The following is a 27,495-nucleotide window of genomic DNA, read 5'->3' on the forward strand; positions in this document are numbered from 1 at the left end:
TCCTCCTCCATGTCTGGAAGTACCGACTTTTTTTTACATATAGTAACAAATATTCAAAACTTGATGCAAATAGAGTTTTTACTTCATCATTGTAAAAAAAACGAATGTTCTTCTAACAATACCAAAATCAAGATACTATCTTCCTCATAATTTAATTTTGAATGTATTACTAACACCTCTTCTAATTTGTTGAAAGTTTTTTGTCTATCAGCTCATAGACATAATTTTATCATGTGACCGTGACGTCATCAACGTTCTTTCGTGATTTACTCCTTAAAAATGGAATTTAGAATTAAATTATAAGGACTGACTGTAATATTTTTTCTGTCTATTCGAAATAACCTAAAAAATGTGGTGCAAACTTTTAAATACATGTAACACGCTACGCGGATTATTCAGTATGCACCACATATTTGATGTTATTTCTTCATATCGGACAGAAAAAAATATTAGTAATTCCTTGAATAAAAAAAAAAATACAGTGTGTTCTTCAATGCACAGATGAAGCGTAATTGATATCTAGTAGAGATTTTTAAAATTCCACAAAACCATTCCTAGGGGCCGTCTTGAAGTTGCAGTAAAGTGAGAGTTTTTGCTACATCATGAAGGTCTCACTGTGACTTTGAGATCAATACAACAATAAAAGAACATTGCATTTGCTAATAGTTTTTTTTTTTTTTGCGGGCGTGTGAGTGAAAGGATCTTGTGTCATGAATTGATAACCATATCCTTTTTATCCATCATGTTAACATAGTTTATCTTTTGTGTTGTGTGGACGCCTAAAATGTTTGCCATATTTTTTTTAAGTATAATTATGCTAATTTATTTTTACAATAATGGCGTATTTTCCTTCCGATAACTTGTGTGTGTGTGCCTCATTATCTCGCTTTAGGTCAGTTTGTTTCTTGAAAATGCTGTGCATTTCAATGCACAAAGGTAGTATAAGTAGATCGACATCTACATATGAATTCTGCTAAAGTTGGTGATATGGGCCGTCTTGAACTTGCAGTATGGTGAACGGTTTTGAACCATGTTGAAGTCATAAATTGATACACTATAGCCTTTAAATTTCTCATCAACAATGATGCAAGCAGAATGGAGAATATTTTTAATTTCATATGGTTGATTTATGATAGTGACACATACATTTTTTATTACAGGTACGACATGCTCAGAAACTTTTGATGTTACATTGATGATCTGTCTGATTAGAAATCTGACAAATATAACTGTAGTCGATACTTGTCCTCATCTGATTGACACAAGTGCGGGAGCTGATTTATCAAGGATTAAATACTTCAGAAATAGGATAACTCACAGTGACAGTGGAACAATAACAGATGCTGACTTCATCACCTATTGGCATGACATCACACAAGTAAATTTTGGCTTTTTCATAGAATTTGATAAAATGTCGCATTTCAGTTGTACTAACCCCAAGGGTTGACTGCGGTTTAGAGATATGTTAATCCCGTCCTACAGTGAAAACCCGTGCTTGGAAAAGGATCCCGTTTTGCTGTTAAGGGTGTGTAAATACGCAGTCACGTCCGGTCGAAAAAGAGACACTTAGGCCAATTTCTCGTGTAGGCAGAGGGATACACACTCTGTGCGTTAGAGAATCCAGCAACACTGAGGAGTATGATTGGTATTATATTATAACGTTTTGAATTTTGTTGTTTTCCTCCTTCTGTCATGTCTTTTCAGGACGCGATGGTCAAGAGAACTCATCAAAGATACCAGGCTTATAGTTTGGGACAGTAGAGATGCATTTCGGTAACATACTACCTATCAGGCAAAAAAAATAATATGTGTGTTTCCTGTTACACTTTGAAAAAAAATAGGGATTTAGGTAGGGATTTTTTTTTATTTTACCATTTTTTTTTACATTGAGTCTATGGGAGGGACATTCTGACTTTAACAGTGCCTATTGAAAAATGACAAAAAAAAACTTTAGGGTAGGCTATTTTTGAGCTTAAAAATTAGGGAGGGTAGGGTAATAGGAAACACACATCTTTTTTTTTTATTTGGCCTCAGTGGTTTTCGAATCAAAACAGTTGGAGGACCAAAATAAAATACGAATTTGAAGAACATTAAAAACCGAAACATTCCGAAAAGTTGTGCCAAAAATAAACGCTCAATCCTAGTATTGTCAGGAAAAATGAAATGAAATTTAACAAGCCAAATAAATAGAAACGACTACTAGGCAAATATAGACATGATTTTTGAATTTATCTTCCACAAATTCTATTCTTTGTCGTTATAAAAGATGGAACCCGTTTCATTTTTAAGAATCGGACTTTTCAATGTTTCAACATACTATTAGTACTGCATATTATAATTTTACAAGTTAAAATATAAAAGTAGTTGATAGTTGCTATTGCATTAGAAAACTATTAAAAGGATAGACGTCTCTTATTTAGATTATCTGTTCCCAACTTGTTTTCTTTTCTTAAATTGTAGGGGTCTCTTAAACCCCTGGATCTAATAGTCTACGTTTTAATTAAAGGATTGATTAAATGCGACACAAACACCTGCTAAAGTTTGTAATTATTGAATTATTTAGAAAATTGTATTCTATAAAATAGACAGAACTTTCGGTACAATTTAAAAAAGGTCGTCAATATCAGAAGCACGTGAACAATTCATCAAATTGGTTTATTCGCATGTTTCATCTATAGTAAACTGTGACCTGGTTGGTTTGTCGATAATGGCTTTTGGTACCCTTTGAACTATCAAAAAAAAAAGAAATCCGGAGGTGTCGGTCAAGTCAAAAGCAGAATTCATGTTCTATTCGCATTAAAATGTATTAGTTTTTCTCGTTTGAATTGTTTTACATTTGTCATTTCGTGGCCATTTAAATCTGACTATGCGGTATGGGTTTTACTCATTGTTGAAGGCCGTACGGTGACCTATAGTTGTTAATTTCTGTGTCATTTGGGTCTCTTGTGGAGAGTTGTCTCATTGGCAATCATACCACATCTTCTTATTTTATATCGTCCTAATTTTGCATTCACTTCCCAATTGAATGTTAACTATTCATCCACCCTTCCATCCAATCGAGTAAAAATGCAAGATTTTAAAGAATTTAAAAATTTACAAATAGTATGGCTCATGGCAAGATTTTTCAATGTGAGTCAATTATTCCTCAAGTATTTTACATTAAATGTAAAATAAATTTAAATACAATATTTTATTCTTAGGCGTTAATTCGTCTTGGCGGAAGCACTTATCAAGAAAAATGCAATGACTTAAGATCGAGCAAGTTGGACAAAAGTGACAAAGAGATAATCACAGAATTAAGAAATATTGTATTGTCTAGTGATCCTATTCCCAAAGGAGTTCGCAGTGAGTATTGAATAGATTTATTAGTTTATATATATATACCATCTTTTCCACAAGTTTATTGTTTTCTGTTTTAATTAGTATTAAATTTATAATTAAGATCCATTTATTACATCGGTGATCCGTTTATTTGGCAATCGCCAATGGCAGTCAGCAGGATTTAAGAACATTTGTTGTTCGACCTGTTAGTCAAATACGTTTTGTTAAAATATACTTTTTCACTTTTTTGGTCTTTTGGAAAATGTTGTTTGTGCTGTATTTTGACCCCTCTTCCAAGAAATTTGTTTTGCATGCACATGTATAAAAATTGCAGGTTTTATCCAACGCAGTCATAGGACTGGTTTGAACGTTGTTTTCAATTTAGACTTATTTATAGTTTTTCGTTTGGGCTTGTATTATATTTGCCTTCGGGTGTATATGATCCGTCCATCCTATTTTGACTCTTCAAATTCAAGAGTCTATCCTAAATTGAGGTAAATTATATGGCCTTCCAAATACCGTTTCGATTCCTAACATCACTGAAGAGTTGAAATCCGGATATGGTGTACAAAAACCTTTGCACCTTTTGTTTGCGGTATACCATCTTTTCCGCAAGTTTATTGTTTTCTGTTTAGTATTAAATTTATAATTAAGATCCATTTATTACATCGGTGATCCGTTTATTTGGCAATCGCCAATGGCAGTCAGCAGGATTTAAGAACATTTGTTGTTCGACCTGTTAGTCAAATACGTTTTGTTAAAATATACTTTTTCACTTTTTTGGTCTTTTGGAAAATGTTGTATGTGCTGTATTTAGACCCCTCTACTAAGAAATTTGTTTTGCATGCACACGTACAAAAATTGCGGTTTTTATCCGACGCAATCATAGGTTTGAACGTTGTTTTCAATTTAGACTTATATATATATATATATATATATATATATTATTATATATATACTTACTATCCATCGTTATAGTTTAAAATATACTTGTAAGTTGCGTCTGCTGGTTGTTACGCTTATTAGCTTAAAAAAATGGCCTTGTAATAGATGCATCTACGGACTGTTAAAATGGTTGTTTCAGGGGTTCTTTTTATCGTTGCTTACTATATCGAATTAATTCGACTAGACGTAGCTGTGTATTTATACATTATGCACCGCCAAATTGACATAGATCTCGACATGAGTTTTGTTGCCAGATCGAGGAATGATAAGGCATTGTATTTAAAGTAACTGCTTAAAAAAATGCGCGCAATCGAATAACGTTAGTTCAAAACCAGTTGATCAATAAAAATCAAATGGCCACCATTGGAGGTAAATTTTTAATTGAAACCCTGTTCAAAATTACAATGTATCTTTTCTTTTCAAGAACTATTGAAGTGAAAACATAACATTCAGAAATAATCCTCCGAATGTAACTACAAAGTGTTGTTACCTTGGTTTTGATTAAGATTTAGATATTGCATTGAAGAGCTAAAGTGATAAAATTTGGAAGATTTTCAAGAAGTACTCTTTTGTAGAACCACTGAACCTATAGAAAGACCGCCAGCAAAAATTAAAATTTTTATTGAACAGTATGAGCAATTATGTTTTGATTTCTATTAAAGAACAAATGAAATCGAACCATACAAAAATTACCCTTAGAAGTTATATATCATATGTATTTACATTTTAAAGGATTTTTTGGACTAACTGGTCAAAATACATCTAAGTGAGCGATTCAGGTTCCTACATGAAAATAAAACTGTATAAATTATAAAAATCTACATGCATTTGTCCCAGAATTCCTTTAAGTTTTAATGTTCCAAGTAATGATTGTTTTATCCTGAAAAACAAATCGAATACATCAAAAATGGTACGTTTTACTTTAAATTCTTTTTTTTTTTTTTTTTGCCAAATTCGTATTTATTTGCAGGTATCCACATTGTAAAGATTGCCGAGTGGAAAGTTATCGAGGAAAAAGTAGTAGAAACATCAGCAATGAAAAACATTGAACAAGAGCTTCAAACACATGATGTGGTCACAGTAGTCGGACCTGATGGCTGTGGAAAGTCTACTTCTGTACACTATGTTGCTTTGCTTTTAGAAAACAAATTTGGTTATAACATCGTACCTTTAAATTCACCTGCAGATATTTTGCGTTACTATAATCCGGACTGCATGCAGGTATTTGTGGTAGATGATGCATGTGGAAAGTACTCAGTTGATTTACAGATGGTGCGGGAATGGGACTTAGCGAGTAGTGACATAAAGGCAGTTTTGAGTAATAAAACTATAAAATTATTGGTAACTTGTAGATCGCACATTTTTCTCAGTCGTCATTTTCAAATTATAAAATTACTGTCGGACTCAAAATATGATCTGAATTCTACAACGAACCGTCTAAAGTACAATGAAAAGGAACTAATAGCTAAGGCATATCTAACCGACGTTGAAATCGAACAGATATCTGAACATATAATGTTGTATGATTTCTTTCCGATGCTTTGTCAGATTTATAGCGCATACAAAACAGTTGATATTAAGACATTTTTTTCATTCCCGGTTCAGGTAATCCAGGATGATTTGACACGTATGATGAACGCAGTAGACCGTACAACATATGCTGTTTTAGTGTTATTTGTCATTTACAATAATGATTTGCATCAAGAACTATTAAGCCGAAGTTCAGATATCAAATCTATATTAGATGACATTGTCGATGTGTGTGAGCTACAGTTTAATCTGTCAAAACAAATTCTAAAATCCCATTTGGACACTTTGGAAGGATCTTATATTAGGAAAACAGGAAATGCATACCACGTTGTTAGTGATAAAATATTTGATATAGTTGTAGTCTTTTATGGTAATCACATGTTTGATTACATTTTGGAAATGGCTCATTCTGAAATAATTCGGGATCGATATCACTTTAGCTCCTTAGAAGATGATGACGTTGAATGTGTTATAAAAGTACAACTGGACAAAGAGCAGCCGTATTTTGATCGTGTAATTAGTGACATTAGAAACGGCTTTCTTTGTAATGTTTTTAACAATAGGCAATTGCTTTATACAGCATATCGCCAAAAGTTTGTCCAATATTTAGAATCCCAAACTGACATCAGCAAGCTTCTGGAAATGTCGAGCCAGTCCGAGCTGTCTCCTCTATTAACTATTGCTGATCAAGGATATCATGACATTGGTGAAACACTGATAAGTTTTAAACTTGATGTTGATGTTCGAGATAAAAACGGGAGAACTCCACTATTCCTATCCTCGAGAAAAGGGTATAAAGAAATGACTCTCTTGTTGCTGAAAAACAATTGTAACCCTAACCTCTGTACTAACGACAGACTTTCTCCTCTGTATGCAGCAACAAGTCAAGGCCATATCGAGGTTGTCAAAATTTTATTGCAACATGGTAGTGTACCCGATTTGTGTGACAAAAGAGGCAGATCTCCACTTTTGCTTGCCGCAAGCGATGGGAGTACCAAAATTGTAGAAGCCTTGTTGGAATGTAGTAGTAATCCAAATTTGTCAGATCAAGAAGGCACAACTCCTTTACTTATAGCAATACATTGGGGGAACACTGATACAGTGAAAGTATTATTAGAAAAGAAATGTTGTCCTAATTTGTGCAAAGAAGGCGTAAGTCCGCCTCTCAATGTCGCTGTTGCAAATGGGCAGATAGAAATAGTGAAATTACTGTTGGAGCATAAGTGCGATCCAAATTCCTTAGACAAACAGGATTTACCAACTTTATATGTTGCTGCACGAAAATCTTTCATTGAAATTTTAGACATACTGCTTCAGAACTTAGATGTAAATGACAAAACTCGTGTCGAGTCACTACTTACTTCAATCACAAGGTCAGAAGAACACGTTTTGAAGTTACTACTCGAGCATAAATGCATTCCTTCGAAACAAGAAAAACTTCCAATTCTTGGATGCGCTGTGCAACTTGATAAGAGGGATATAGCAGAAATACTTTTACAAAATGACTTTCATTCGACAATATGTAAGACTGGACAAATCACATCGAATAATGTACCAGACTGGTTGCACAGAAAATTTAAGAAATTGGTATCTCAGCAAGAATATATAATGAATCGCATAGCTAACACTGACACCTTATCTGCAGTCCCATATTCGAGTGATTGCTACTCAGCATCAGTTGACGTTTTCATAGGAAATACATTTAATCCTTATTCGAGAGAGGTAAATAGCTTTCCAATGCATGATGCAGCATACAGGAACAGAATTGAGATAATGAAACTGTTTCTGAAGTATAATTGCAACATGGACTTTGGTAACCAGACCAATGAGACGCCAATATATGTAGCTGCTCGATTTGACAATGCAGAATTAGCTGAAATTTTCCTGGAGCGGAGATTTAATCCTGATCTTTGTAATGAAGGAAAGGAATCGCCTGTGTATGCAGCTGCGCATAATGGACATTTACTGACTGCAAAAGTATTGTTAGAATACAAGTGCGATGTCAATCTTTGTAATTATCTCAACCAATCGCCACTTTACATAGCCTCAGCGAATGGTCATACAGCAATGGTGAAGTTACTTTTGAGTCATTGCTGTAAAGTAGATATAAATAACTACTTCAATCAAACCGCTTTGTATATTGCATGTCATTATGGACATGACGCAATCGTTCAACTGTTGTTGGAGCACAAATGCAATCCTCATTTGATCAACAAAGATAATCAGACGCCTATATATATTGCATCGAGGTATGGCCATACAGGAATTGCTAGAAAACTTATGAATGAAAAGTGTGATCTAAACATCTGCAATAAAAACAAATGGTCGCCACTTTGGGCTGCTTCGTCTTATGGTCATATACAGATTGTGAGGTTATTGTTAGAAAATAGTAGTAATCCTGATCTATGTGACAAGGATGGCGAATCGCCACTTTATACGGCTGCATCCAATGGCCATGCTGATACCGTGAAATTATTATTACAGTACAAGAGCAAACCTGGACTTTGTAACAAGGATGGTGTATGCCCAAAGGATGTGGCTGCTTTGAATGGTTATACAAATATTACTAAAATATTATCAGAACATAAGATAACGTAACAACAAGTATCATGTAATTGGTGTGATTCCAAACTTTTGATCACAATTTTTGCGAAGTCGATGTGATGTGAACTTGTTTAAGTTTAAAGTTAATGAAGTGTAAGTTTGCAAATAAAACCCATACTATGGCAAGCCGTTCTCGTCAAAACTATGTTTAAACCATTTTTTCGAAAAAAATCACACTGAGATTTAAGAACCTAAAATAACACACTGAGAATTCGAAATTACACACTGAGATTTTAAAATTACACACTGAGATTTTAAAATTACACACTGAGATTTAAAAAATACACACTGAGATTAATATGCAAATTACTAATGAATATTCATGTAATGAATAATTCAACAGATTAATATCTTAGTCTCCCGAACTCTTGTCATTATAATGAAATGCGGTTCCTACAACCAACATTCGTAATAAATTTCAAGACTTAACAACTATTTTTGTTAACTCATATTCATAAGTTTGTTGCCTATAATTCAGATTATTACTAACAGTAAAACGGGATTTTTTGCTTAAAACTATTTAAGCATGGTCCCTTTTCAAAAGTCTTTCAACTGTTACCCTGATTTCGCAAGGTAATCTTTTATATTTTTGTACGTATATATGCTATAATAGGCACTTGGGAAAAAAATTCACTGCATTGTTTGTATTTTTGCAGATTGTTCCAATGTTTTCTTATAATTTTAATAAAGTTTTTCACCATTTGGTTATATTTTGTAATGAGAGTAAGTGGGTATTGTTCTTGTTCTATTCGTCTTTAATAACGTAGTTTTTCTATACGTTGTACTTTTAATGTTTTTTATAAACCATTTAGCGCCAAATTGAAGGACTAACGAGTTGTGTCCCCTAGTTGTTTTAAGCTTGTAATAGATTCAGATTAAGTATGCTAATTAGATATGTGCGCATAAAAAGTGCGCACAAATCTCAGTGTGTAATTTTAAATTCTCATTGTGTAATTTCAAATTCTCAGTGTGTGTTTTTCAGTTTATTTCATCTCAGTGTGTCTTTTTGAAATCTCATTGTGTAATTTTCAATTCTCAGTGTGTGTTTTTCATTTTTTGTAATCTCAGTGCGTTTTTATGAAATCTCATTGTGTAATTTTTAATTCTCAGTGTGTGTTTTTAGGTTTTTTAATCTCGGTGTGTGTTTTTTTTTTAATTCTCAGTGTGTAAATTTTTCGAAAAAATGGTTTAAACATAGTTTTGACGAGAACGGCTTGCCATACCATACTCTTTGTTTAAGTTGTCCTGAAATACGATAAAACAATAATAGCAAATCTACCAGAAAATGTAAATAAGACAAGTCACGGTTTGAAGATATTAGTTAAGGTTTCTTTTATATGTAATTATGGTGACCTGAAGATTTTAACTTTAGTGTGAATAAAATGAGATGTGGGGTACACGTCAAAAAGACAGCAATCCAACAATGTAACCAAAAGACAAATAAATGGTAACTGCCAGTCTTCAGTAGACGGGTGGTCATACATTGTATTGTCTTTTGGCCGGGTTGGACAAATTCTTGCTTTTATGGAATTGTTTTGGGAATTTTTCCACGCTTTGGAACGGAGTAATTTTTCAGCAAAGTTATCAAAAGATGGTACCAATTTGTTATGTTTTCAATCCACATCTTGGAACTTCACACAATGTTTGTTAACTTATAAAGGTTATGCACCTTATGCAATGGAGCTGTATAATATTTTTTTCTTATTTTTAAATACATTTTTATATTTCCATGATAAATGTTTATAATTATTGACCATTCTCCAGTGTTTAAGAAAACTATGTGCTACCCTTGCCATTTGAGTCTTTGATCCATTTTTAACCGGATTTCCGATGGAAAAATCGGTTATTGATTTGGGGATGTACGGCGGGCGGGCGGGCGGCTGCTCAACAGTGTCCGTGCATTTACTCATGAACCGTTCAATCAAAGCGTTTCAAATTTTAATATGGTGTTACTGATGACAAATTGGAGGTCAAGTTCAATATTGATGATTGTAACTTTTACCGTTCAGAAGTTATGGTCCTTCTGATATTTAAAAATGCCAGGACACAAAAAAAATGTAAAATAATTCGGTTTTCTGTCACTCTGACAGCCTCTTGTTATACTTGGAAATATTCGAGAATTTTAAGGATTCAACATAATAAAAACCCTAGAAAAAAAATACAAAAAAACTAAAATATAAAAGGAAACATGGAAAAGGTATGGTTCAACACAACAATTTATAACACCAAATTAATATAACGTGACAATGCGTTATTCAGTTTCATTCATTCAAAACCTTTCTTTGTCTGCTTCCTACAAAAACTCCGACTAAATGTTATAGGTACACTAGTAGCGAAATGCTCTCTTGTAATCCCGAGTTTTGATTTGTCTCTATGTTTTCTCAGTCTATAAATCCCGATCAATGTGATGAGGAATATTGTTTATCTCAGTAGCAAGTTTTTCTATTATTTTGATGTACTTCTCTGTTTTACTCAATTGTTCTAGTGTGAGATACTGTTTCACATCGATGTCCTCATATTCTTTTTTGCGGATACCTGCTTTCAGATGTTTTGCCATACACATTAAGTCTTTTTCGGTGTATTTGAATTCTAAAAATGCCATCAGTTTCCTGCTTTCCCTCTCAGGGTTCCGTACAAGATTATCGAAAAAGATTATGTATTTCGGACCAACAAAGTCTTTCATCCATTCTTCGTTAAAATATCTCCACATGTCAAACAGACTAGCTATAAATTCTTTATATTTCACTGCAAAAATGCCAAGAGAACGTCAATTGTTAAAACGATGTGAGAAAAATTACATTTTCAATCAGTATAAAAATTTAGGAATGTGAAGTCTGGAACAATAGAAAAGTATCTTTTGTGTAATAAAGGTGACGAAATTAACTATAATTTGTTTATGTCGGTAACCATACTAATGTAATGTTATTTCGAAACTACAATCGTACATTTAAAAAAATAATCTGTTAGACTATGTTATATGAAATATAATGGAATTTTCCTATTTTCATTATTTAACGAGTGAATTACATTAGAAGCTTGTTACATTCATATGTTAGAAAATGTTAATCATTGTTGCAAAATAAAAATAGATGAGATAATTCATAGACATACAAATCTCAAGCTCTTCATAAGCTTATTCTTAGAGTGCTTCACACAGGTTTTAGCATGATACAATTTCCTGAAATCTACCTATTGTTTTAATCTAACCTTTCGAGCAAGCATTTCTAATCAAAGTACTGAGAACTTTCAATACAAAAAATATTGTTTGTGTGTGAATATATAAAGATAAGAAGATATGGTATGATTACCGATGAGACACTCAAGCCTCTGTCACCTAACATGAAACAGTGGTGTAAAAGCACAACATCGTGTTACTAAAGCATGATTTTTTGGTGAAATTGTAATCAGTAGTAACCTCACGGTGAGCGTGCTGAATATTGAAGATTTCCATTCCGGCGATAATTTTTTGCCATAAGGTTTCCCACTACAATTAGATATATAAAACGCAACGCAGATGCAATGTAGAATATGCATTAAAAGTAATACAAGAGTTCTAGCCAATATCTTTCAAAATTATTAGTATAGAGTTTGAGGCATTATAACAAGCTAAGGGAACCAGGTTGTTCAGTCTTGAGCCAACTTCCTCACAATTCTGATGAAATCCCCGTAAAGATGAATAATAAAACTTGTTGAACAGAGAAAAGTAAGAACGACATTTTAACATTCGCTTAGTTGTTCAATTCGTAGACTGGTTCCCGATCGCAATATTCAGTATGTTACACATATACCAATATCAGCTAATATCTGGAACGTAGTACCGTGAACCAGGATATTCAATTCGCCTTTTCCGAATCGATTGCATTCTGGGTAATACTTGCGTAAAAAGCGTAAACCAAGTCGCTGTGATTGACTGACAACGTCATACCCAATAAAAATTCAACCAATGAAGATGAAGAGACGTTATTTTCAATTTTGGTTACGAACAAAATATGAAATTACCCATAATCCTTTAGATTCTGCACCGGCGCATAATGTAAGTAAATGACTTACAATCAAAATCTGCTTTACTGGCTCCTTTTTCAATATCTTGGGCCTTTCGATGGCTAAACAGGGATGCATAGCTTTTATAAGGACTCCGGATAAGTATTACTGCCTTCTCATATTTGTGTTTGTCGAACCATTCTTGTGTTTTGATTGTAAGAACTGTTTCATCGTCAGTACATTCACCTTCAAAATTTTGTAACAATTTTTTGTCACAATATGTTGAACCCGTCAATACTCCTGCAAAAAAATAGAATTAAATGGCATCGCCGTGCAACAGGTTTTCGTGGTAAAAAAAGAGAAGAAGAATGTTACATTAAAAAACATTTCAACAATACCCCAAGCACAGTAGTTTTGTAAAACTTAGCCAATTATACCATCAAAGATATATGTAAAACGCTCACTCTCAATATGATTGAAAGAATCACCTGACGTTAGCTCTATTGCATGTCGAAGCAACTTGTTTCCCGATCCTGGATAACTAGCTAGAGCTGTCCTTTTCAGAGGAATTTTACTGAACCAAACAGTTTTTGGATTACAATCACCAGTTTTTAAGTCTTGGCTCCTGAAAAGAGATTGTTACCAAGGTGTTAAAATTGTACAACTGATATTTTCATATGCATTGTTTACTTTTTCGTCGCTTATTAATGACAAAGAATCACTTTATGCAATAATGTTAGGTATTTAAGAAGACCAGAGTAGAATAAGTGGTACATTGTACTAGTCAAAACAGTCCAGGGACATTACAACAAATTGTGTACACGCATCGCGACATGATGATATTGTAATCCATTTTATTATTAGGGTTTTTTTTGTCTAACAACTTGAATACATGATAAGTTAGATGGAAGTTTTTTTTTCAAATTTAATTACCCTCAGCTTGAAGTTGCATTATATTTTGCTTTTCGCTAAATATTTATAAATGCATATTAGCCCATATTTGTCCGTCACAAATCATTAACCTTGTGGACTTGTTTTATCAATGCCGTCAAAGTTATTATACGTTTATGTGCTAGAGGTCTATGGTTCGCGCATGTGCACGTTGTTAACATTGTTATTTTTTTCTTCGTCATTGACATTTTCTGTATACTAGTTAAGTTGCGTTGCTGATACGTTTAAAGTTATAAGAAGGCTAATATTTTTCCCAACAAATTTTGAACTGAAAGTGCTTTTACTTGTTCTATCGTTAGAGGTTTTAGATATTATCTAAATCGCATACAAAATAGCCGTGTACCTTACCTAAACTTTCTATCAAGAAATGGAAGCTTTGGTGTCATTGTTTCTTTCTGAATGATCAATCTGGAAAAAAAATGAACAAAATATGTTTAAGGTGGTACATAACACTACAGGGAGATAACTCTGTAAAAATCAGCTGAACGTTTTAATCACGTTCTATAGTTAAAGAAATATCTAGCTTCTCGATGATCAAAATAAGTGTTTGTCAAACTACTATATACCATATCCAATGATTTTTTTCCGATAAAGTGTGTGGTTCAAGTTTTTTGAAATTTTTATATTTTTGTCAAAGGGTCAAAGTAAATATTTTGTTTAAATTTTATGAAAATTAAACGAGCAAAATTGATTTTAGTCAAGGTGTTTGGTACCACCTTAAATCGTTTTTATAAGTCAGGGGATCCGTTCCATTTGCATGGTAGGAGGAGGCTTATTTTTGCCTGTTGAGGTTCTGTATAAGAAAAAACTTATTAAAGTTACCAGGCTTATAATTTTGTACGCCATACGCGCGTTTAGTCTACAGCAAAATGTGTAACTTCAGAGATTAGGCCCAAGACCACAATTAATGATCCAATATAATAGTTCCTTTTAATTAGAGTGTATTTTTTCTTAATTTTTTTTCTTTCCCTTCCTCACTCATTTCTTATTTTTTGTGGGTGGAAATAAAAAAAGGGAGGTGAAATAAACTTTTGGATGTTGTATTTTAACTGATTTTGATATGGAAAGAGTGATTAGGCCAGGTGCAAAAAGGTGATATTTACAGTTTTCGGAACATCTCTTGACTTGTCCATAGGGGTATGGATGTGTATTGGCTAAATTTGTAAGAGTCATTGGTTCAATCTTTCTGAATTTTGGATATATTTTTGGACTAGTACTATACATTACACACACAAAAGATTTGACAAAAATGCAAGGTGCAATTTTTTTAATGAAACAAAACGTTATAAAGAACTAATAGGGGAATTTAATTGTGGTCTGTGTTCATTAGGATAAAGAAAATGGGTTAATTGCTTTTGGTAAAATTTTAAAGGCAAAATATTGGGTTAAACATGGGTCAATATGGAACAATGACCGGCATGTAAAACATCAATTTATATTTTCTGTCATTTTCATGTTGTCGAATATTCAATCAGAAAAATTACAAGTGAAAAGCAAAAAAAAAAAAATGAAAATGCAACCATCAAACCCCAGTCAGTAATTTGTATCTAGAAAATTATATTAGTACTGAGGTTATAATATATATGTACAAAAACAAATATTGCACTTTTAATCGATTTATTACAATATCATTTTAAGAATAGTCAGAGTTTGCAGGTTTGAAGAAAACACACTGGTAAAATACAAATCACCATAGAATCCAAAATTAAAACATATATTCTTCAAAACATTTACTAAATTTTATCATCGGTACAAGGACATCATTCGTAAATATAAATCAACATGTAGACATCTTATACGTTCAGGTATTTCACATCCAATATTTTATGGTAATATTCTTTACAAAGCACAAAAATGTCGGCATTCACCTCAAAAGCTAACCAAACCTTTAAACAGACTTATTCGGAAGGGATATAGTTACGATACTGTTGTCAGATCATTAAGGATTGCATATTTTGGTATTAATATTGATTCACTCATAGGGTCTTTACATCGGAAATAAACACATTTATTCTAAAACCAGTTGTTGGCATGATACGGGTGATGTTCTTCTCGTATATTTTATGATGGTATGATTCTAAACCCCTAACGGGAGGGATTGTACCTGATTTTCATATGATGAAGACATATTCTTTCAATCAGTTTAATTGAGGTCTGGAGCTGGCATGTCAGTAACTGCTAGTAGTTCTTTGTTAATTTGTGTATCATTGTCATTTTGCTTAGTTACTTTTGTTATCTATTCTGAAATCGGACTCGGACTTCTTTTAAACTGAGTTTTACTGTGCGTATTGCTATGTGTTACTTTATTCTACATTGGCTAGAGGTATAGGGGGAGGGTTGAGATCTCACGAAACATGTTTAACCCCGCCGCATTTTTGCGCCTGTCCCAAGTCAGGAGCCTCTGGCCTTTGTTAGTCTTGTATGTTTTTTTAATTTTAGTTCCTTTATGTTTTGGAGTTTAATGTGACGTCCATTTTCACTGAACCAGTACACAATTTTATTTAGAGGCCAGCTGAGGACCACCTCCGGGTGTGGGATTTTCTCGCTGCGTTGAAGACCCAATGGTGGCCTTCGGCTGTTATCTGCTCTTTGGTCGGGTTGTTGTCTGTTTGACATATTCCCCATTTCCATTCTCAATTTTAGTATCCAAAAGATTTAACCGAAGTAAAAAATTCTTGTTCATGTACTTGTAAGTTACTATCACTACGAAGATAAAAATGGTCGCATAGAAATATTTTATGTATTGTCTGCTTATAATTCTTGTCATCGTTTGGTAGTAGGCTGTTTTTCTCCGTCAATGCTGCAACAGAATGAAAGAGTGTAATGACTACAAAATGTCTGCAACACTGATGTTCTGTGCGGAAAGTAGTTTCCAGAGTAATATAATTATAAACATTAACTTTCTAATGGAAAGTGTTATATGTTATTCATGACAAACATTGATTAACATACACAAAGGCACAGGAACAGTTCTTGTATTGCTGTTCTTCGTCTTAAGATCACATCGAGGACTTCAACACGGAGCAAAACCTTAATTATTGTTATTAAAAACGGGTTGTGTGTGCATATGTTGCTTTCCAATACGTCAATTTACAAAGTTGCTTACACATTTGAATAAATATGTTTTGTTTTGTTTTTGAGAAAATATAAATTAGGATTTCATCCTAGATAATTGCAAATAATTTAATGATATGTGAAAATGCTATTCTTTTCTTTTCCTTCTGATAACTTTATGAATAAAGAGATGATTCAGCAGCACAACTACACAATGAAAAACAACATACATAATTGAATTCACGGTCATCCCAAGATGGCGGATAAAAAAGTAGGTCAATATCTGTATTGTCTGTTAAAGTGTTTCTATATTTTTTTCTTTACAAAGCATACATTGGTATGATGTAAATTTATAAAAGATCCAAAAGGAAATCACAAATTACTACCGAGAAATATTATACGTATGAAACAGGAAATTCGATTTGAAAAAATCGCCAAGATGACCGTAAATCACAATCGAGATGACCGTGACAGTACCAGCGATTCATAACAAGGGTGACCGTAATGGGTTAAAAGATGACCGTAATTTGTAAAGGATGACCGTAATTTATAAAAGATGACCGTCAATTCTAAGAAATATCCGTTTTTGTCTTAATACCTTTTTTGTATCAAACAATTAATCATGTTGGTATAAAACGTATTTATAAGAGAGTGTTATCCTATTGGTTGAAGAAAATAAGACGTGCTTCAAAAACACAGTTCACCAAATGTATCTTTTTTACAGTTTTATAATTAACATTCAACAAGACATGCACATGAACAAGTGGTGAAGACATTCAACAAAAGCGCGATTAAATGACACCTTACAAGTAAAATGAACTAGAGGCTCTAAAGAGCCTGTGTCGCTCACCTTGGTCTATGTGCATATTAAACAAAGGACACAGATGGATTCATGACAAAATTGTGTTTTGGTGATGGTGATGTGTTTGTAGATCTTACTTTACTGAACATTCTTGCTGCTTACAATTATCTCCATCTATAATGAACTTGGCCCAGTAGTTACAGTGGAAAATATTTTGTAAAAATTTACAAAAATTTACAAAATTTATGAAAATTGTAAAAAATTGACTATAAAGGGCCATAACTCCTTAAGGGGTCAATTGACAATTTTGGTCATGTTGACTTATTTGTAGATCTTACTTTGCTGTACATTATTGCTGTTTACAGTTTATCTCTATCTATAATAATATTCAAGATAATAACCAAAAAGATTTGCTCTGAATGCTTTGGTTTCAGAGATATGAGCCAAAAACTGCATTTTACCCTATGTACTATTTTTTAGCCTTGTCGGCCATCTTGGTTCGCGGGCGGGGTCATCGGACACATTTTTTAAACTAGATACCCCAATGATGATTGTGGCCAAGTTTGGTTAAATTTGTGTTAGTAGTTTCAGAGGAGAAGATTTTTGTAAAAGTTTACGGACGACGGACGCCAAGTGATGAGAAAAGCTCACTTGGCCCAAAGGTGAGCTAAAAAATGGGGTGCACTCCAATTACAAGCCAAAAGATATTTTTATTTCTGGGATTCCTTTTAATGACATATAATAAATACATCTTATTAATAAAATTGAGAATGGAATGGGGAATATGTCAAAGAGACAACAACCCGACCAAAGAACAGACAACAGCCGAAGGCCACCAATGGGTCTCCCGCACCCGGAGGTGGTCCTCAGCTGGCCCCTAAATAAAATTGTGTACTAGTTCAGTGAAAATGGACGTCACACTAAACTCCAAAACATATAAATGAACTAAAATTAAAAAACATACAAGATTAATAAAGGACAGAGGCTCCTGACTTGGGACAGGCGCAAAAATGCGACGGGGTTAAACATGTTTTGTGAGATCTCAACCCTCCCCCTATACCTCTAGCCAATGTAGAATAAAGAAACACATAGCAATACGCACAGTAAAAAATCAGTTTAAAAGAAGTCCGAGTCCGATGTCAGAATAGGTAACAAAAGAAACTAAGCAAAATGACAATGATACATAAAAGAACAAAGGACTACTAGCAGTTACTGACATGCAAAAATGCCAATGCATGTACACCCATTGATATTATATCGTTTCAAATGCCATTGCAAATGTTCTTTATTTCAGATATTAAGTACATGTGTTATCATTATACCACCTGCAAATTCACATTATCGAATGTAAACAGCATTTTGATACCCACTATAGACAATCATGTTGGTCCACAAACATTTAGTTTTAGAAAGAAAGTTTTGGATGAAAACACTGGTCATTCTGCCTATCGGTCCGTACATTTCAGAGTTGAACTAACAAAACTTAAAGTGATGTTAGAAAGATTAAAAGCCAAATATATATTTAGAAGAACAAACTATATCATTCAAAAGATGTTCCTCAAATTACAAGCCAAATGATTTTTTTTATTTCTGGGATTCCTTTTATAATGACATACCACAACCATTGTCTCTGTTGATTGGTCTTCCATTTTGTCTAAGGCTTGCAATTAAAATAACAGAAAATGTTTTAAAAATACTACGACCAAACTAGTGAAGGTGGGCTCCAGCAAAATAGATCCTTAAAATAATCTTGTACGAATAGCGTATTACAAGGGGGAACCTTGTCAAATTGTGCAAACAGAATATTATTCATATATCAAGACAAATTTAGATTTTCATCTGCTTCCTGTGGAACCATACACATGGGCTCGATTACCGGATATTCATATGTTTAATTAATGTTTTTTTCTTCAACTTTTCGTCGTATCGCTGTCAATTTTAAGATTTTAACGTCGTTATCAATAAATATCTTATTGTTTACGAGCAATATGCAATTTACTATCATTGTCATGAACTCAAAATACGGCAAATAGTTAAAAAGAAATTGATTAAACATATTTATATCCACTAACCGAGACCCTATTGAGACAAACTCAACAAAAAGCTATGAATACAAATACGCATATTCTTAAAATTGACGGTCATCCTTTAAAAGTTATGGTCATCCTTGTTATATGTTACGGTCATCTTGAAAATATTTTAATGATGATTTACGGTCATCTTAGCGATTTTTTCAAATCAAATTTCCTGTTTCATACACATTTCTCGGTAGTAATTTGTGATTTCTTTGTGAATTTTTTATAAATTTACATCATACCAATGTATGCTTTGTAAAGAAAACAATATAGAAACACTTAAACAGACAATACAGATATTGAACTAATTGTTCATCCGCCATCTTGGGATGACCGTGAATCCAATTACGGTCATCAGCTTAATTTACCCCAGTGACTATAGCCAGGACATGTTGTAAACCCTTTCAACGGATCCCGCCAAAAAATGAGCCATCAAGACAAAATTCATGGACGATGAACATTAAAAAAAAACAACGTTATTCACTGCCCTGACTTGAGTCAAGTAAATTAACATGTGGCAATGTTCATCTATTGGTAATATGCAAATACTGTTTGATTTGAAAATATCTAAGGATGTCAAATTGTATGTGAATAATTATATTTAGTTAAAGTTCAGTTAAGTGAAACCTGGAAATATTTTCTTGTTAATCAACAGTATACTATTTGTCCGTTATCCTTTTTTGCTACCATTAACAGAAGCACCAAGATCAAAGCGTGAATTCAGTACAGTACGGCTAGTGGTTTATTATTGATGGTACGTGGTTCAACATTAAAAAAAAGTTGATGTATTGTTTTCAAATTTGTCAGCTCTTATCTTTATTTATGAAAATAAATTACTTATTGTGATAATAAGCGATGGAAATTACCTTAAACAGTATTTCTTTCAGTCATTATGTTATGTTACTTTGTACATATCATCGTATTAATTATTTGGCAACATCTGTACACTGAAACATTTGGTGATCAACGCATTAAAAATATCAAACAGGTGTTAACATAAAATTGACACAAGTAGATTTATCATTTTAGAAAGATGTAGACTAAGTTTATAGTTTTGAAATCAAATATAGTAAGTCTTCGCGCATTTTCTGTGAAGTATAATAATCTGAAAATCTACGTTATTTTGCGCAGGTCTGCAAATGTGAACCCGCTTGATGAATGTTGCCATGTAGCAGATCTGAAAATGCTTCCATTGTTAAATTTATAAATGCAAGGAGGTTTGAAAATAAATAAAAAGTGGCAAAACACACTAAATTTTCATTTCAACTAACAATTCTATGAAAGACAAATATTACGTACATTAAAGCAATATTATATATAAAAAGCCACCTTTCAAGGTGAGCGAATGATATTATTAGCATATTGTCAACATGTGTCATTTAACGCGCAGCTAGAATGATATTTGATGTGTTGAATAATTTATCTACATTTTAAGAAACAAGAGGCCGAATGTACCAATGGGACATTCAAAACTAAATAAACTGACGACCTCCATTGCAATAAAAGAACAGAGTTCCAATTCCCCACGCCAAGCACATATTTTATTTGTCCAGAGGCAATAACTAAAAGACTTTATAAATATATTACTTAGAGAAATGTGGCTTGAAAGCGCTTGCTATGCAATTTTCCGTATAATCAAAATTTCCAAGGGACCTCACTCTTTTAAAGATAATTGATCAGCATTGATTTCCAATTTTGTTTGAGACATTGCTAATATAAACCGTTGATATAAATTTCATGAAAATCTGACAAGAACTTTACATGTGAGGGCGCTTACAAGACCAGACGGACAGGCGCACTGACATACGGACGCCGGTATTCCAATGTCCCCCGCAACGCGTCGCGCGAAAAAAATGAATGACAACGAAAAGCCAAACAAGCCAAACAAAACACTACATATAAAACTAAAGATTGGAGGTGATTTCGGGTGTTCCGAAAGGGTAGGCAAATCCTTCTAAACTATTGGCAGCCATCATATTGCTCATGGTAAGTACATGGTAAGAAGTTAGAACAACTTAATTCGCCAATTGCCAAACTTTAATTTCGAACTATATCACCAAAATTAATTAAAGGCGATGCAGGATTTACGTCAATCAAAATATAGATCTCTGATTTCGTTATGCTCATGAAGAGTACACGATTAACAATAGATCATGCAGAGATGCAGTATCATTGAATAATCTGATTGCAATTTTATGTACAAGTGCAAAAGAGCTTTTCTATCAAAATATGAAGCGTAAATTCCTTGTTTTGAGTCATGAAAAATATAATTTTGTGAAGAACCATATTGATTCCCACAACAAATATTCAAACTTCTGCACTTTATATACCCTCTGCTCCGTCGTATTGCGTTTACATATCTCATTTAATAAGTTACTTGACTCGTGCATTTGTACACTATATGCGGACTTCGTTAACAGGGGTGTGTATACTTACAAATAAACTGTTTCAACCGAGTTTAATGAAGAACGATAGTTCATCGAAATCGACACTAAATACGTTGTTCGGTCACCATTGTGTATTGGTTGACTAATACGCTGCGTCGGTGTCTCAACTCATCAGCGACATTTTTTTGCGGTCTTAGATCTTCATATACCAGTATAGTCGTATGATCTGTAAATTTACCGATGATATGCTATTCCCGATAATAACATTTAAAGTGAATGTGGATTCGCAAGGCGGGTGGTGTAATCATGCGTAGTAGAAGACGCTTATATATACTCTGTCGACGCATCCGGTCTCGCTCTTTTTGGAGTTCATGCGATTCCCTCAGTTTTTGGTTTGTTACCTTGATTTGTCTCTTCTTAATCAATTTACTATTTGAATAGTTGTAAACTACTATCGCCTTAATCTGGCATTCTTATCATACCAAACTTTCATTTCAACTTGAGTTTTCTTTAGCAATGTGAGAGGCTTTTGCAATTTTATCTTTATCTTTAGATGTTCCTTCAAAAGTTTATATGGACCCCTATCAATATGACTAAGAATGAGCTTACAAATGGGCTTAACACGTAAAAATTATTGTACCTGTATGCTCCATAGCAGCAAACAGAAGCAAACAAATACCTTCACCCAAATGCTTTTGAAATCAAAACAGTTTGCCTTAATTATATTCTTCAGAGTCTGACGAAACTTGTTTTCAATAATAAAAATACCGAACAAGGTAAATTAAAAAAAGAAGAAAGTCCATAAAAACTGACAAAAACGAACATTAGACTACTAGTATATCAACAAACGAAACGAATGGAAAACAACTTCTAAAGCCAAATGAGATTTATAATTGTATATATATGCACTTGCCTTCAACTGCTATACCAGCTGATACATTACTTCGTGGAAAATTCTTCATAATAGGACGGAATTGACTTTGGAAAATCGAGTAACGGTAAAAACTTAAACAAACAACGCTTTTTAAATACTAAGTTACTAAGTGCTTTAATAAATTAAAATGTAAAAATAAGAAAATGTGGTATGATTGCCAATGAGACAACTCTCCACAAGAGACCAAATGACACAGAAATTAACAACTATATGTCACAGTACGGCCTTCAACGATGAGTAAAACCTATACCGCATAGTCAGCTATATAAAAGGCCCTGAAATGACAAATGTAAAACAATTCAAGCGAGAAGGTTAACTGCCTGATTAATGTACAAAATAATGAACGAAAAAACAAATATGATATATAGCAACAAACGATAACCACTGAATTACAGGCTCCTGACTTGGGACAGGCACATACAGAATGTGTCGGGGTTAAACTAGTTTAAAGGCGCGCCAACCCTCCTCATAACTTGGGACAGTGGTGTAACAATACAACATAAGAACAAACTATATAAATCAGTTGAAAAGGGCTTAACTCATCAGATTGATACAAAGCAGAAATACATCTAACAAAAACAGAGTGGACGTGGCAGGGTACTTATACATCCCCACAACAAAAAGACACTAAGTACAGATCTGAGAGTACTCGCAGTTACTGACAGCTAGTTCAACACCAATAACTACAAATAAAAAAAACATGCATCTAAGATTAAAATATCAATCAGTACACATCCAACATCCCATAGATTTAGGGTAAAGACGTCATTAACAGTCAGAGAAAAACATGACCTTGTGCAATACCAAGATACAGGTATCGACAGATTGTAGAGCCATGAATGTGCATATGTATATAAAAATAATATTTAGTTTGATTGTAATTTACTGGTAACAAAATCAATATTCAAAGATCTAAATTATAGTGTTGAATTGGTAACCTTTAAGAATAAGTTTACTTAAAGGATTAAATGGTTTATCAATGCTGGTATTGATGGTAGATGCGCTAAGGAATTTTCTGATGTGGTTTTCAAGTCCTCGTCCATTTGTGACGGCAGCTACAGTAATATGTAACATCATGATTTAGTTTTGGCCAAAAGGAATGACTTATAATTGTCTGGTCGTTTTTTACTCATAAATTAACAGGAATTGTTGCCTCGTGGTCTGGACTAAATTTTTCTTTTTCTGTAATCAGTTGGCACAACCTGCTGGTACATTATTCTCTATATAAAATAAGATGCGGTATGATTGGCAATAAGACAGCTATATATACAACAGACTCCAGGTGAATTTAACCTGATTTAAGCAACTATAGGTCATCGTGTGTCCTTCAACAATGAGCAAATCTATACCGTATAGTCAGCCATAAAAGGCCCCTTCATGACAAGATGTGTAACAATTCAAACGAAAAAAACCAACGACCTGATCCGTAATTCTTTACAACAGAGACATCAGAGGGTCTCCACTTTCTCGTCAGTATTCTTGACTTCCTATAAGCACAAACAGCTGATTACCAACTTCAACCTTCATTTATCTGAAGGTAAATCATTACCAAGCAAACAAAGTAATTATACCTTCTACTGTAAGAACAGGGTTATGCTTATTGTGACTTCTCCTGATATAATATAAATCATTACCAAGGCAAACTAAGTAATTATACCTTCGACTGTAAGAACAGGTCTTATGCTTATTGTAACGTCTCCTGATATAAAGTAAATCATTACCAAGCGAACAAAGTAATTATACCTTCTACTGTAAGAACAGGTCCTATGCTTATTGTAACGTCTCCTGATAAAAAGTAAATCATTACCAAGCGAACAAAGTAATTATACCTTCTTCTGTAAGAACAGGTCTTATGCTTATTGTAACGTCTCCTGATATAAAGTAAATCATTACCAAGCGAACAAAGTAATTATACCTTCTACTGTAAGAACAGGTCTTATGCTTACTGTAACTTCTCCTGTAACTTCTCCTGATACAATGTTCCATTTCAAATTAATATTATGAAGGGGAATATTATCCAAACTTACATCGACACCCTGAATCAATTTAACACTAATTCTCAGCAAATTGGGACCATATGCCAAAATTATACTTTGAAAATATATTTGTGTAAACAAACTTTTAATCATGCGTAAATGATTTATATATATATATAAGATTTGACAGATTCCAAAGCGGTTGATCTTAGCTCTTATTGTAAAAATAATATCGCTGGTCAAGACTATATGGGTCACTTTTTTCCACATAACAGATACGTTACCGTCATGTTTTATTACCTTAGCAAACGAACTTTCATACAAAGCGTCATTAATTAAATTATTTCCTTCAAAACTATTCTTGAGGTACCTAAGATTCTAAAAATAGTCATAAATCTTGATGAAATACCCTGAAAAGTTTATAATTTGTTCTTGAATCCATATCTTGACCAAATACAACTGTGAAGACAAAAAACATAACATAAAAATGCATTAAGATATTAATCCAAATATATTAAAATATCAATTATCATCAACTGCTCTTGTTAATTTTTTCAACTGTTTATATATCTCATCTTATTTCCAACTTGGAAGTGAACAGATCACGTATCTGTTGAGAAAACGACTTTGATATTGAAAACTCTGTTATATCGTCTCTGGAACTATTAACCATAAGTAAACTCTAAATATATAATATTTGAAAAAAAGAAGTGAGCGTAACGCATAAAACTTTAACGAAACCAATACAATATAAGATGTAACGTATCTGTTCAAGGCATTCAACAAATACGTTACCATATAGGAAACAAATACGTTACTCAATGTTTGCAACCTGAATTACAATACTTTAACATTATTTTTATCCTGTAGGTACCAAATTCAAATGTCTAATTCTTATCTACGTGTTAAAATATCTAATTTAATATATTAGCGCAAAATATATTAAAATATCCAGTTAAAAGCAGTACAATCGCCTAATTTGACGTTGTCCTTCATATATGTCTTCGAAAATTGCAGCTCATAACTTGTTGTATTGATGATATTATTCATTCAACATCAAATAAAAAAAAAATATTAAAGCAGATAGCTCATGTGTCTGAATTCCAAAATGGTACTTGTATTTCATCGTTAATCGAAACATAGTAACGGATTTTTTGGTACCGTATCTGTTTAACAAAATATTCTTAGTCTTTTATTTCAAATATTTTTCTAATAATATGTAAATTTTTTGTATGACAAACTACTTAAAATGACCGTCATAAATATGTACTGGCTGAATGGTGATGGATCGGAAAAGGCAACATTAGTACATGTTTTGCAAACTTTTTAAGTAGAACACTCAACAGATTTCCTGAGAATGAGTGAAAACAACTTCATCAATGGAAGACAATTAGACGCCTTTTAACATTCATGACCTCAGGCGCTATTGGAAGAGTAAGCAGACCCTACTCCACATGCGACACCCGTTATGTTGCTCGTGTAAGTACAAGCTAGCCCGATGATAAATCTAATTCGGTAGGTCACATTCCAGGAAAAGAGGACAGTGTTGTGGTTCCGACAATTGGAACATAATCGTCGTCATCTGTAAAACAGATATACGGTTTACCAACTAATGATGCCGTCTGTAAAATTTCCGAAGAGATAATTTCAACTTCACCGCATGGAACTCATGGTTAATGGCTTCCTTGTACGCAGCAACCCTCTCTCAAGGAAATCATGTCGGGTAAATCCATTTTCTGGAATGTCGTATCAAATGGGAGATATATAAGGAGACACAAAGCCTAAAGGCACAACGATTCATATCCATCCAAGCACAGGGAGTTACAACATTTTCCTTTTTAATAAGTTTTAAAGCGTCTCAATATTGACAACTCCAAGTCTAAACGTCACGGCCTTATTGCACCTTTTCTATTCCTCATTTGTATAGTCCAACTGGAGATGCATGTTATTACTGGTGACTTTAACATTGTCAACAACACTTCTCTGCGAAACGTATTAACCAACGGGTCGGAATACCCAGTTAGAAATTTTAAATACCAATGAATTCAGTCTAGGATTATGTCAAGCAACGTGACAAAGAAGAAGTTAATAATCTTTTTCGAATTGGTTGTGGCTGCGAGGTCGTTGAATTTAAAAAAAACTTTATGGGTCTATCACGCCAAGGATTTGTATAGTAAGATTACTATACAAATCCTTGATCACACTCATGATACATCAATCGTTAAATTCAAAGACCCAAATGTTGCAAAACACCTCAGGTAGTCAGGCTATATGATAGATACACTGTTGTCCTCGCAGACAAAGCCCCGAACAACATCTTTTATGTTTGAAAATATAAAATAGTTATGGTTTAATACAATGTCATGTTAACTTCGTATTCTTAAAATAAAACAATGCATATAGAGTCATTTTACTGTCATCAGAGACATATATATATATATGTCTCTGCTGTCATTTGGGGAAAGTTTGATAATCCAGAAATAATGAAATCAATATGTTACAGATGGTCAAGTGCATAAGAATAATAAAATGAACTATGATTTATAAATCACCCAAAGAAATTGAATTAAAAAAAATTCGCTTTAGACAACAAGAAATGTCCATCATTTTCTAAGTTTGGCCATGGTATGCACAGGAAACTCTATTTACATTAAAAGAGACGACTTTGTTAATCATGGTTTCTCTTTGAGATGATTAATATACAAACTGTATGCATCCGAAGCGCTTTTCTGTATTTAAAGCACTGCATACCTTTTTGGACAGGTTAAACTTTTAAAGTGTTATTTGTATCTTTACATGGGATTAAACTACTTTCGGTATTCAGATGAACAATTCTCGCGCGAATAATTACGTCCCCTGTTTGAACTCTCTATTCACACGAATCAGGAGCAGAAAAAAATCGAAATATTTATTTATTTTTGTGACAACATGATGC

The 27,495-nt window shown here is 33.3% G+C and overlaps 1 protein-coding gene across 1 annotated transcript; it reads left to right on the top strand.

The window, feature by feature from the left end:
• The first annotated feature begins 501 nt into the window (after positions 1 to 501).
• On the top strand, positions 502 to 10,150 carry LOC127715783 (ankyrin-1-like). Its single transcript, XM_052221928.1, has 4 exons — positions 502 to 508; positions 1,161 to 1,378; positions 3,201 to 3,345; positions 5,237 to 10,150. Exons 1-4 carry the CDS (start codon positions 502 to 504, stop codon positions 8,392 to 8,394), a joined length of 3,528 nt encoding a protein of 1,175 aa, XP_052077888.1. The 3' UTR covers positions 8,395 to 10,150.
• The last annotated feature ends 17,345 nt before the right edge of the window (positions 10,151 to 27,495 follow it).

The sequence above is a fragment of the Mytilus californianus genome, unplaced genomic scaffold (assembly GCF_021869535.1).
Source record: "Mytilus californianus isolate M0D057914Y unplaced genomic scaffold, xbMytCali1.0.p SCAF_9, whole genome shotgun sequence".
NCBI classification, from domain to species: domain Eukaryota; kingdom Metazoa; phylum Mollusca; class Bivalvia; order Mytilida; family Mytilidae; genus Mytilus; species Mytilus californianus.

Bases quoted from the DNA above. Each gene is read 5' to 3' on its own strand.
- LOC127715783 (XM_052221928.1), top strand. The intron at 1,379-3,200 runs GTAAATTTTGGC...TTTTATTCTTAG, and splicing joins ATTGGCATGACATCACACAA to GCGTTAATTCGTCTTGGCGG. The intron at 3,346-5,236 runs GTGAGTATTGAA...ATTTATTTGCAG, and splicing joins TATTCCCAAAGGAGTTCGCA to GTATCCACATTGTAAAGATT.